The sequence below is a fragment of the Mytilus californianus genome, unplaced genomic scaffold, assembly GCF_021869535.1.
Source record: "Mytilus californianus isolate M0D057914Y unplaced genomic scaffold, xbMytCali1.0.p SCAF_5, whole genome shotgun sequence".
In the NCBI taxonomy this organism is placed as follows: Eukaryota; Metazoa; Mollusca; class Bivalvia; order Mytilida; family Mytilidae; genus Mytilus; species Mytilus californianus.
In genome coordinates, this window is record NW_026262701.1 from 67,942,992 (window position 1) to 67,955,781 (window position 12,790).

Sequence of the window (12,790 nt, forward strand, 5' to 3'; positions counted from 1 at the left end):
AACACTGTGTTCACATACAAAGTTTTTTGACACCAAGTAAGGTTCTATCACAATTTCCAAAATAGTCACCAATTGACAGGAATAAATGATGAATTATATTAGTTTTTTTATAAGAAAATAGCTCCAAAATTAAAAAAAATCTATATGGTTTTTTCAAGCAAAATTCAAATTCTGTAAAACCCTGGATCATTCAACCAGAAGACTACATTTTCGGTTCAAATATGTATAGCAAGGTATTTATGGCCTGCCATCATGGTATACTTTGTATGAAAGGTATGTTAGATGAAGCCACCATACACAGTCGTAGAACAGAGACTTAAGAATAACATTTTATGTTGGATACTGGAATTTTACATAAAAATAGTATTATCAATGACCAAAAACACTACACAGTATTTTGCTTGTAAAATGCAATAAAAAAAAATTATTTTGCTGAATCCTATTTGAGACAAACAGAGCTTTTTATGTGAACACAGGTACTTACATATTTCAGGAATAATTTGAGCTACTGTAAATTCAGAAATTTATGTGTGCATTTATTATTATGCCTCCTTGACCTCTGGCAAAATTAATGAGATTGCAAAATGTTTTTGAATGAAAATCCCTACTGAAATCATAAATTATAAATGCAAGTTTTTATTTTTGCATTAATAAAAACATCTCAACAATTTCTGAATTTACAATATATAAAAACTATGTGATTTGTAACATAAACAAGTAATAAATGCGAGTAATACCTATACAACCAAATTGACTATTGTGACCACCAGTTTGAAGGTTCACTCTATACCAAAGATATGTCAATAACATGGCTGATTCCCTAAAGGATAACTCATCCATGCCAGTTATGTATTAGTTTGGTTTTAATAAATGTAAAGGCTTATAGACCCTGATGATACAGTGTGGAATGAAAACAAAATAAACAGTTGCACCTAGAGAGCATAATATAGTCATTTCGGGTAGACCATTATTTTCTACAAAAGTCCTTTATTTTTTTAACAAACAACCAAAAACCTCAAAAACAGACAATTTAGACAAATAAAAAAATCAAAAGAAAAATTACTTTCAACTCAAGTTTTACGTTGTAAAAATTTCATGAAAATTGGTAGAAACAAGTTTTTTTTAATAACCTCTTTAACAACTTTACAAATTACATACACACAACGCAACCAATAATCTTAATTAAAATCAGGTCTCTGGTGGCCACTTGGGCAACATTGTTATTCCAGAAATAACTGAAAATCTACTAAAGTCGATAACTATAGGATACTAAGGGCTGGAATAACACTGTTGATGCTTGGCTTGTTGAGATATGCAACTTCTTAACTTCTTGAAACAATTGACCAAATGAAGTAAAAAACTGATATTTAATTAAAAGCTATCTCAGCTAAGGATTCACATTGAGCTTGCAAAAAAATCAGAGACTAACTGGGAGAAGCCGATGGAAGAAAGCATCTAAGGAAAGAACTTTTGATTTATCTACTGTCACTTTATGATGTATTTACAGGACAATTCAATCCAATATGACAAAGTTAAATAATAAAAATTTGCAGAAAAGAATTGTGAACAGTCAGTCAGATGGACATATATTTATAAACTCAGTAGTATTGATGCATAAATGCACACTACAAATAATGTTAATATTGTAATGAACTATTGATATTCTAAAATTTGAAAGTAATATCATTAGCAATTACAGCAATCAGAATACGATAATGTTGATTTTTATAAACTGTAACGAATTCATCAGGTAAAAAATACAAAACCACACATTCAACTAAAAAATGTAAGGTGTAATTCTGGTATAAAATTAAAGTATATTATCAGACATACAAAAAATAATAGAAAACATACAAACAACTGTTATACAATCTTAAATACTTCAATTTCAATTTAGGTAGCCCCACTATCGTTAAAATCAAATGAGTGCACTCTTTATCTTGAGACATTATGAAATACTGAAACTGTGGATACCAATTTTTGTGGATTTTTTTGGTACAGGAAAACCCACAAATTTAAATGTTCAATGAATTACAAATTTTCAATTGGAAAGTAAGCAAACTTAAGAGCATAACCATGAAATCAAATATTCACAAAAATGTTTTCCTCAATCCACGAAAACTGATACCCACAAAAATAAATGAATCCACAATTTATCAAAATCCAAATAACTTTATGTTCATTTAACTGACTGTTATGCACTTAATACTTTGAACATGCAGGTTTTAAAGCCCTGGTTTCCCCCCTGGACTTCATATTCTAATGCTGGAAATTGCTAAATTTAAAACATAACAAGATTGCTACATGGTAGCCAAATGTCCCCCGCCAGCAAAACAAAAAAGGGACATAACTCCAATAAAGATTACCATTATAAAGCTGTCTATGATATCAAATCCCCTCACTCTAAAAACTATTACTACCCCAAAAGTTCAAAGCTAAAAATAGTATTATTTTTTTTAAAGGCCAAATTATAAAAAAAATCCATATTTAAAAAAAATAGGGTACTACCTTTGATGTAAGTAATTCCATTTCTTTTCCTTTTTTTTTTACGTTTAAAAGGTGTGATGTTCGAGCATGTTGTAACTAAAAAGTATCTATATAAACTCTTTACTGAAACATACTTAAAACTTTGTTCTTTTTATTGGTTTTAATATAATTTATATTTTTATACAGTATCTCTACACAATTAAGAGCTATATCAGCCTAAAATTCACAATGAACTTGGGATATTTTTTAAAAGAAAAAGATACTTCTTTTTAAAATGTAGCTATATGGTTTCTTGGAACCACTCCCCACCCCCTCAAAAAAATTCATAATGAACATGGTTTTTTGTTTTAAAAGAAAAATGTATTTCTTTGTTCCTTGGTACCTCCTTCCAGACTGTTTTGCGGCGGGGGACAAATATATTAAAAATACTATCACTGTATCATAACTGTATAATATTTTCAAGATATACCAATACAATGGTTGCCATGTTGCTAGGATAGACAACCCACCCTTTTATACAACTGAGAGTACAGTTTAACCACCTGAGGATGGCTGCTGTCAACCTTTAGACTTTGACCCAAGGTCACTGGGTCACTATCATCTTTCTTTCTAGGTGTTTCTGAGGGTAAATCATAGCACATGTTAGCAAATTCCCTCCCAACAATCTGGTTTACGTATTAAGAGGAATGGTCAGTACATGACTGAACAGCTGATGTCTGAGGTTTATTTTTGTACCAATACTTGATGTCAAATTTAGGTATACTGAGATTACAATCAAATAGTTCAACAAAGTCTGACATATGTATTACAACATGTAAGATAATGTCTCCAAACATCAAATACTGGTAAGATCCCTACCCATTATTTCATCCAACACTTAATCCCAATAAAACCTCAGACACTACTGTTTCAAAATTCAAAAATTTAATTTGTTTGCCAAAATTTAACAAAACATTATTCAGAGATATATCCATGTGAAATAAAAAGTTATTTACATTTTTTTTAATAATATCGTTGATTTTGTATAATTTTCTTTCTCATGACTGACCAATGCAATTACATAAAATGAACTAAAGAATGGAATTTTTACAATACCTTGCAACGATGACCTCTGTTTTTCTTCACTTATGCAAATTTGTTTAAGTCGAGATGAAAGCATCCTTAATCACAAGCACATAAACAATTTTCCTGCCAAATATTGTATTTCTTGAAATTCCAATAATATACTTTTGATTGGCTCTATTAAACTGCTTCTTTTAAGTATTGCTTAAGTTTTACATTTGGTTAAAAAAAATTCTCGTGTCAATTAAAGATAATATTTGTTCTACATGGTAATTTTTTAAGTAGCAGACACATTTTAAAATACAGAAGGCAGGATGTGAATAGCTTACAAAGTTTTTATTGATCACTTTTATATGGACAGAAAAGGACAGTCAACAAGAATGCAATGTTGTCCTGCAAGGACCTCGTTATTCAAAATATCGGAATAAAGGAGATAGGCATCCGACAGATCTGAAACACATACATTATAACAGCTATTGAGCTGCTGACCAAAATGAAGTCATTCTGTTCTGAAGTTTCTGAGATAAATGTGTGACAGAAATTTTGAATTCATTTAACACATTAAAAAATTCAAAGTATCAGCAAACAGGAAGTTGGTATCCGATTGATCATCCAAAAAGTGCTAAGTTATAACTCATAAAAGTCAAGCTACTGACCACATATAAAATGATTCTATTCAGCAGTTTTTGAAAAAAATTGAGGCAAATATTTGTTGAACAAACAAACAGACAAGGTAATTGCAATATAGTCTCTAAATTGTACAGACTCAGTGATTTAGAGCTTGATTATGGACACATGTCTATCATTTGAGATTGTATGTTGACCTCTAAATGTTTCTTTTGGAACTAAAAATATAAAAAAGTTAAAAGAAAATTTGGGAAAGCTTTTATTCACAAATATTCACTTTTAAAAAGCAGTTTATAAGATATCAATATTTTGTTACTGAAAATTTTAGATAAAACTTTGAACACCAAAATTCATTCACTAAAAATAATTTACTTACAGTCTGCTGGTACATTTCTACCATCTACTGAATTCATACTGAACAGTTGTACAATAGAAATGTATTGTTTTACTTTTTGTTACTTCAAAACTGCTAATACTTGTACTTATTTAAAGTTGAAATAGTGTCTTTTTCAGTATGGTTTAAAAAAAAAAAAAAAATCTGAATTGTTTCAGTATTGATTGTAAGTACCAAATTAACAGTTAAATTGACAAAACTGAATAATGTCTGTACTGTAATAATATATATCACTTGAAAACAGTATTGAAAAAAATAATACTGTAAAAGTGCTGATTTTGTATTGTTTTTTTGTAGTACTAAATCAGTACTGAAACTTTAATGACTTAAAAAGAACTTACGGTCAAATTAGAATTAACTTGTGAAGCAAGTTTAAAGAGCGTAGGAACATCTGAACACAATTATTATCTTAGATATAAAGAAAATCCTTGAAACTTCAAATTTGGCAGGAAAATGCTGAAACTGAACTACGTTTCATTAAGACATTTATACAATTGTAATGTGCTTGAAAATAGATGCCAATGGGGATTGTTGGACAAAAATGACTGCCTTAACCATTCCTTATATAACCTAACACCATCACATCTTCCTATTTAAATACCTTAAATTTCTCAAGTGAAAAAAGAAATGCCTATTGTAGGTATATATAAAGCCCCAAATTTCTCAAGAGACGGTTTATTGCAGCCATTTTTGTCAACAGAATCGACCCTGATGGCTGTTGCAACCCTAAACAGAGATAAACCAAAAGTTCTCATTAATTACACATCTACACTGTGCTTTAATGGAAGTTCTCACACATATCCCACAATAATTATAAGACAATTCTGATGAAAAAACTTAGCAAAGAACAGAACTTTTGTGATGGCCCCAAACCTTTGTTTAGAACCTACAGACTTTGTGATGGTTTAATTCTTTACTTATTTTATACATTTTTAGAAACATGTAAAATGTTCATACCCTAAAAAAAGAGGTGTGAATATTATGTACATCACCTTACTCCTGAAAAAGATATAATGTAGCATCAAAACAGTACCAAATTCAAATGCACATGTTCTTTAAATTAAATAATACAGAGAAACAGAGAAAATCAGTGAATTTCTGTAATGTTTGGGTATCACAAAAGTTCTATTTTGTTAAGTTTTTTCACTGGTTTATATTAATCATGGGATGTATGTAATTTAAGCGACAGACCACCATTTAAACACAGAAATATGTTTACAATTTTTTCGTGAATTTATAAATTTATTTATTGACTTGGGAAGTCCTACATTGGACAATATACCGGTATATAAACATGACAATGTATGTCAAAGAAAGGTCCCATTATTGCAAACAGCTATCGCTAAACATCCTTGATACAGTGAGTGTATGTGAGATGTGTATAGGATCAGCTGTCTCATGTTGGCATCAGTAATAAAAAAAAAGTGTGTAGGAAATAATTTGGCCTGCATATGGCATCACACAACATGCATATTGAAGCCAGTCTACTTTATAACATGGTTAAACATAGCACATGGTCAATGGTTTCATTCTAAAAACAAAGGGTGTAGATTCAACTTTGGGCGGGGGACCATATGCAGGGATTTCAAATTCATGTCACTTCTACCAACATGAGACACATGGAAAATATTTACATAAAATCAAACATAATTTACTTCAATAAACAGTATGCAGAAAAAGAAATAATTACAAATTCAGTTAATTTACAGTTAGAGGAAATTGATTTCTTGAAAAAATACCAGCAACTGAACAGCTGGTACACTTATGAATTTGGTCAATTATTTAAATATGAATTCCATCAGAAATCAGCATTTACTTGAAAATGAACTTAAAATTTACCAATAAACAAATTAAGAAACAGCACTCACTTTATGAAGGATGTTTTTAGGCCAACAGTAGGTGATGATTTGTTTAAATTGTTTTATGATAGAACTTAACTTACCAGGTGTATATGTAAAGGTCTGGGGCTCGCTTTGCTTACCACTACATCTGACAACTACCTGCACTGTTATTTTGTTAGCTACACTTGTGTCACTATACGGTGGAACTGTACAAACCAAATGGGTCTGAAATGTACACATACAAATAAAAGAATTGACACAAAGATATGTCTGGCCTGCATATAATTTTGATAGTAATGTAAATGTTGGAATTAAAACTTAGTCAGGAATCTGTTATTCAGTGGTTGTCTTAGGTTGCTGTCTGTTAGATCTGTTTTATGTTTATTGTTTTGTCGTTAATCAGGTCGTTTATTTTTTCTGTTTTATCAAATTGTTTCATATCTTGGTATGTCAGGGCCTTTCATAACTGACTATATTTTTTATGGATTTTGCTTATTTTTGAAGGCCGTTCAGCGACCTATACATAAATGCTGAAAATCCACATTAGTTGGACTCTGTTGGATAGTTGTCTTATTGGCAATCATACCGCATTTCCCTATTTTATATATAAATGTTATAAATGTTATATGAGATGATGATAGAAAATCACAGTTATACCTGTAGAAGATTATTCCACAAACATGTGTAATAAACACTAAAATAGGTATCACACATTTATATGATACAGAAAATAAAAGATACATATTACATCATTAGTGTCGGTTTTTCAACAAACACTATAATAAATTCACACATTTTTTGGGGAATTTACAGTACCATACATCAAGTAGCAATCTTAACCTACTGATACCTACTGGCTGAAAAAAATCCTTGTCTAAATCTGATTCTTTTTCCCAGATAACAGGACCATCTTCACCATTCAATTCTTGGAAGAAAACCTTGGTGCCCTTCATAAAATTCTTCCCAATCATGATCATTTCAGCATTCCCACTGACAGTACACTCTCTAGAGCTCATTTTACAAATCTCTGGTTGTCCTATGGGTTGAGCTGTAAGTACAATTTAGGTGGCAAAATTAAACTTTAAGATTTATTTATAGTTAACCTTTGTTTTTTTAAAGCTCATCCCCCCTTTATATAATAATAGATATAATAGCTCATGCCAATTGTTTGTTGTGACCTTATTTTTTAACAATAAAAGACATAATATTCATTATGGCAAGGGCTATACACTTCATTCCAACTATGTTTTTCTTTCTAGGAAATCTTTCCTAAGGCTAAGAAAAATATATAGTAGAGTAGTTTAGTGTGTCTGCACAGTTTATAGGGTAGGTTCGCAAAGGGTCAATATTGGCCCCACAATTTCATATTTGAGTTTGGTAACTTCATTGACGTTTGATGATGAAATGTGTAAAAATATATGACAAATGTAAAATCAACAAGCATTCTGAGAGTATTGCATGGCAATACATAGTCCCCTACTGTGTAAAAATTCATTTTACTGGAACAAAATGCTAACTTGTTCTATAACTTGTCATGGTGTAAACAAAAAGTAAATACCATGTCAATATCTTCAAGCATGACTAAAAACAGTGTGGAAAACTGATTATATGAGTGAAAAAACATTAGATATGATTAATAGTTCTCTAAAATTAGATATGATGTAATACAGTGTATATCTATTTTCAAATTATGATCAAATATAATTAATAGTTCCAAATATTTTTTCTTTCATTTGTCACAAACTAATATAGATTTGTAACTTATCTATAAAATTTCAACAACTTTTATCTACACAATGTAATGTACTGAAATATATACATTAATAAAAATAGATTATTTAAGGAATGACTGTAATATTTTTTCTGTCTATGAAGAAATAACATCAAAAATGTGGTGCACACTGAATAACCCGCGTAGCAGGTTATTTTTAAGTGTGCACCACATTTTTTATGCTATTTCCAATAGACAGAAAAAATATTACAGTCATTTCTTATAATTTAATTCTAAATTTCATTTTAAACCAGAGTAAACCATGAAAAAACGTTGATGACAAAATTATGTCTATGAGCTGATAAACAAAACAACGTCAGCCAATCAGAAGACACATTACATCCAAAATTAAATTATTATCTAATTAAAGGATTTCTCTTCATATTTTTTTTTATATATATAGCAATAATTCTTCAAATAATTAAACAAAGAATGTCTTTTAAAAAATGAGTTATCTCCCTTTGTCCAGAAATATGGTTTAACATAGTACTCTAACATTAGATATGGTCCAGAGTTATGGTCCATAACTCTGGACTAAATCATCAGACCGGAACAAAATTCAAACTTGATTTATAACTTGTATTGATAAAACTATATACCAAATATCAAATCAATATCTTCAAGAACGAAGAAAAAAAGTGTGGAAAGCTGATTTGCCGGACTGACGGATGGACAGACGGACGGACAGATGGACAGATGGACAGACGGACAGAGTGCAAACCTAAAGTCCCCTTCGACTTCGTCGGTAGGGGACTAAAAAGCTCAGACTCATTGCGTTAGTAATAATGTCATTGTAACATCATAATCGTGCACTCTAATAATGCAAAATTTGATAGTTTTGCTTCAGAAGAAATTGGTCACATGCAAGGACCAACATATTTTATAACTGTGATGTGTATCTCACCAATATACATCTTTTGGTAAAAAATTCATTTTGGAAGAATGGTGGGCAAAAGAAGGAAATAAACATTAAAAATTTATTTAAACAGGAAATTTGTGGAATACCTGTTAAATATAATACTTTTGAAGCTATCAACATTATCTTTGATAAACAGGAAAAAATGTCTTATTTATCTAAATTGTTTTTTTTATCTTAAATATTGGTTTTTATATATGATTTTACACGTCAGATATTGGTCTTCCTGAAATTTCTTATTTTACGATTTCTTAGGCCAAACCTTTCGCAAGTTTTTTACATTTGCATTTTTGTTGTCCGTGATCTTAATTTTCTTTAAACATCAAATTTACACAAATGATTTTTTTTGCCTATTTTATCTTTATTTATGCGAAATTAAAAAAATAAACTTATGCCTTACATCCACTTCATTTGAATTTTGGTGGATAGTTGTCTCATTAACAATCATACCACATCTCCTTATCTTTATCATGATATTCACAGAAAAATTCAAAAATAACTTACTGCAGTTGATTGAGCGAGATGCAATTTGTAATATCTGAATATTTCCATCAGGTTTCTGAAACTGTACCCTAAAAATCAATCGAGCTTTGGTACTCTTCTTCTTAGCTTTCTGAATACCAACTCGATTTTCAACATCAGCATTTCTAAGCTTTAAAATACCCACATTATCAATTCTGAAAAAGAAAAACATAGATAAAAAATGTTTGTAAACTAAATAAACAATACATGTTTTCTTAATAATAAAATAGTTTCCTAAGGAAAATGCACTTTCTCCTTACTAGTTTAGATGTGAAAATGGGATGGTTTACATTTGATTATACAGGCAAAACTGTTAAAATTGTTGTACATTACTAACTAAAGATTTTGCTAAGCACAGCATGATATGACAGCAAACACGCTGACATGATGATGATTCTCATTAGGAACTCAAAGAAAAAAAAATGCATTAATATAAAAAATAAATTTAACCAAATTGTCCCATTAAACATGTTAAAGCATGGAAATCATAACAGTTATGCAAAACCAGTTGCACAGACTGCTATAAAGCTCATGCAAAAAAGAAATCATTGAAAATAAATGTGGATTGTTTCCACATGTGGACACAGATGATGCCCCCGCTTGCATATCATATAGTTATAAAGGGACATAACTGAAGAATGGTAAAAGTGACGCTACCCAAATTTGAACTTGATCTGAGTTTTGTGGTAATAAGCATTGTGTGTAAGTCTCATAACATTTGGTTGAGGCTAACTTAAGTAGAGAACAGAAAGGAAAAATTCAGCAATTTTTCTATTTGTAAACAAGCATAACTCTAGATCGGTTGTGTATAAGTTTTATAACATTTGGTTGAGACAAACTAAAGTTAGAGAATGGAAACGAAAAATTCAGCAATTTTTATGTTTATAAAGGGACATAACTCAAGAATGGTAAAAGTGACGCCACAGAATTTCATACTTAATCTGTATTATGTAGTAATAAGCATTGTGTATAAGTTTCATAACATTTGGTTGAGGCAAACTAAAGTTAGAGAACGGAAACAATATTTGTACTTGATCTTAGTTTTGTGGTAATGAGTATTGTGTATAGGTTTCATAATGTTTGGTTAGGGCAAACTTAAGTTACAGAATTGAAACTAAAAATTTTGCAATTTTTCGATTTATAAAGGGGCATAACTCAATAATGATTAAAGTGACACTACCCAAATTCAACTTGATCTGTGTTTTATCAGTGGATGGCAAAATTAAACATTGCATTGTATAAAGCATTGATTGTAGTTGATTTAACTATAATCATGGACAAAGGAAGATAACTCCAATTTTAAAAATACTTGAATAATGACATTGATATTTTTGGGAAAAAAATGAAAAATTTAGCAATTTTTCCATTTGTAAAGGGGCATAACTCTAGAACAGTAAAAGTGACGCCCCCCAAATTCAAACTTGATCTGCGTATTGTGGTAATAAGCATTGTGTATAAGTTTCATAACATTTGGTTGAGGCAAACTAAAGTTAGAGAACGGAAACCAATTATCGGACGTACAGACAGACGTACGTACGGACAAGGGTAAAACTAAATGCCCCCTCCGCTACGGCGGTGGCATAAACTTCTCACTCATCCTTCAGCCCCTTGGAGCATGGAAACTGTACAACCTACTACTACAAATCAGAAAAACTTACGTCTCATAACTCTAGAACGGTAAAAGTGACGCCACCAAAATTCAAACTTGATCTGAGTTTTGTGGTAATAAGTATTGTGTATAAGTCTCATAACATTTGGTTGAGGCTAACTCAAGTAAGAGAACAGAAAGGAAAAATTTTTCCATTTGTAAACAGGCATAACTCTAGCATGGTAAAAGTGACACCACCAAAATTCACACTTGATCTGTATTATGTGGCAATAAGCATTGTGTATAAGTTTCATAACATTTGGTTGAGGCAAACTAAAGTTAGAGAACGGAAACAAAAAATTCAGCAGTTTTTATGTTTATAAAGGGGCATAACTCAAGAACGGTAAAAGTGACGCCACCCAATTTCGAACTTGATCTGTATTATGTAGTAATAAGCATTGTGTATACGTTTCATATATTTGGTTGAGGCACTCTAAAGTTAGAAAACAGAAACGAAAAATTCAGCAATTTTCCATTTGTAAAGGGGCATAACTCTAGCACGGTTATAGTGACGCCACCAAAATTCAAACTTGATCTGTGTTTTGTGGTAACAAGCATTATGTATAAGTTTCATCATATTTGGTTGAGGCAAACTAAAGTTAGAGAACGGAAACCAACTTTGGGATGTACGTACAGACGGACAAGGGTAAAACTTAATGCCCATTCCGCTACGGCGGGGGCATAAAAAACTTAATCAATTCCTCGATTATCCCTGGCAGTAGGAGTCTGCTATTGCTCATATGAAGAAACTAGTGAAAGTTAATAAATGCAGATCCAGAAATGAATAAGTAATAACTATAATAATATTTTGTTTTGTTTTTTACCAATAAATGGTAACAATTTTCAGTAACACTTTTTTGCACATATCTGTATATCTGAGAGACTTACGAGCATGTTTTCTCATTGACTGTGTCCATTTCCATCTCTATAACAATTGTTCCGTCTATCTCCCGCTCCTGACATGGAGTTGAATTCTTTCCACAAACTTTACAGGCCTGGTAAAAAGCGTGAGGCTTTACTCTACCCTGATCATTTCCAATAAATACTTGTAATGTGGCATTATCTACATCACCAAATAACTGAAATAGCAAATTATATTGAAATGTTTAGTATTTGGATACTTTTATTTCCAACATTCTAAGCAATTTATCAAACCTGAGTATGCATGAACTATTTCCACTGGACATTAAGCAATCAACAATCAACTGTCTTTACAAAAAAACTTTTTGGGTTACTGCGTATCCTTTGTATCGTAATTCTGAATTCATTGGGTAGTTTACAATCAATTTAAAACATCCGGTATACATTCAGAATTAAAAGATGCAACTTGCATTGACTATTACTACGGCATTTCAATTTAAGGTCCTTTAAAACCATTTCAGTGTTAAACTATTACCCTCCACAAAAATCTGTTCAACTTTTTACAAAAGAGGAATATAAACTTGTTGTTGATGCTGCAAATTGTCGATCCAGAATCATGTCTTCAGATTTTAATTGACAGTGAGAAAAAAGATTCCAACTT

At 30.8% G+C, this 12,790-nt stretch overlaps 1 protein-coding gene and 1 long non-coding RNA gene across 9 annotated transcripts in view; one reads left to right on the forward strand and one right to left on the reverse strand.

The window, feature by feature from the left end:
• Positions 1-12,790, reverse strand: part of LOC127701268 (nuclear factor of activated T-cells 5-like) — a 347,248-nt gene that overhangs the window by 321,115 nt on the left and 13,343 nt on the right. For all 8 annotated transcript variants that reach the window (XR_007981961.1, XR_007981960.1, XR_007981964.1 and 5 more), the window contains exons 5-8: positions 12,157-12,347; positions 9,603-9,775; positions 7,266-7,459; positions 6,513-6,636 (exon numbers count right to left, since the gene is read on the reverse strand). Coding sequence is in view for 2 of the 8 variants with exons in the window: in XM_052205102.1 (XP_052061062.1) it covers positions 6,513-6,636; positions 7,266-7,459; positions 9,603-9,775; positions 12,157-12,347 (682 nt within the window). In the remaining 6 variants the exon portion in view is untranslated. The remainder of the gene's footprint in view (positions 1-6,512; positions 6,637-7,265; positions 7,460-9,602; positions 9,776-12,156; positions 12,348-12,790) is intronic.
• LOC127701396 (uncharacterized) overlaps positions 1-12,790 on the forward strand; it is a 39,091-nt gene that overhangs the window by 16,718 nt on the left and 9,583 nt on the right. The gene's annotated exons all lie outside the window — the stretch shown is intronic.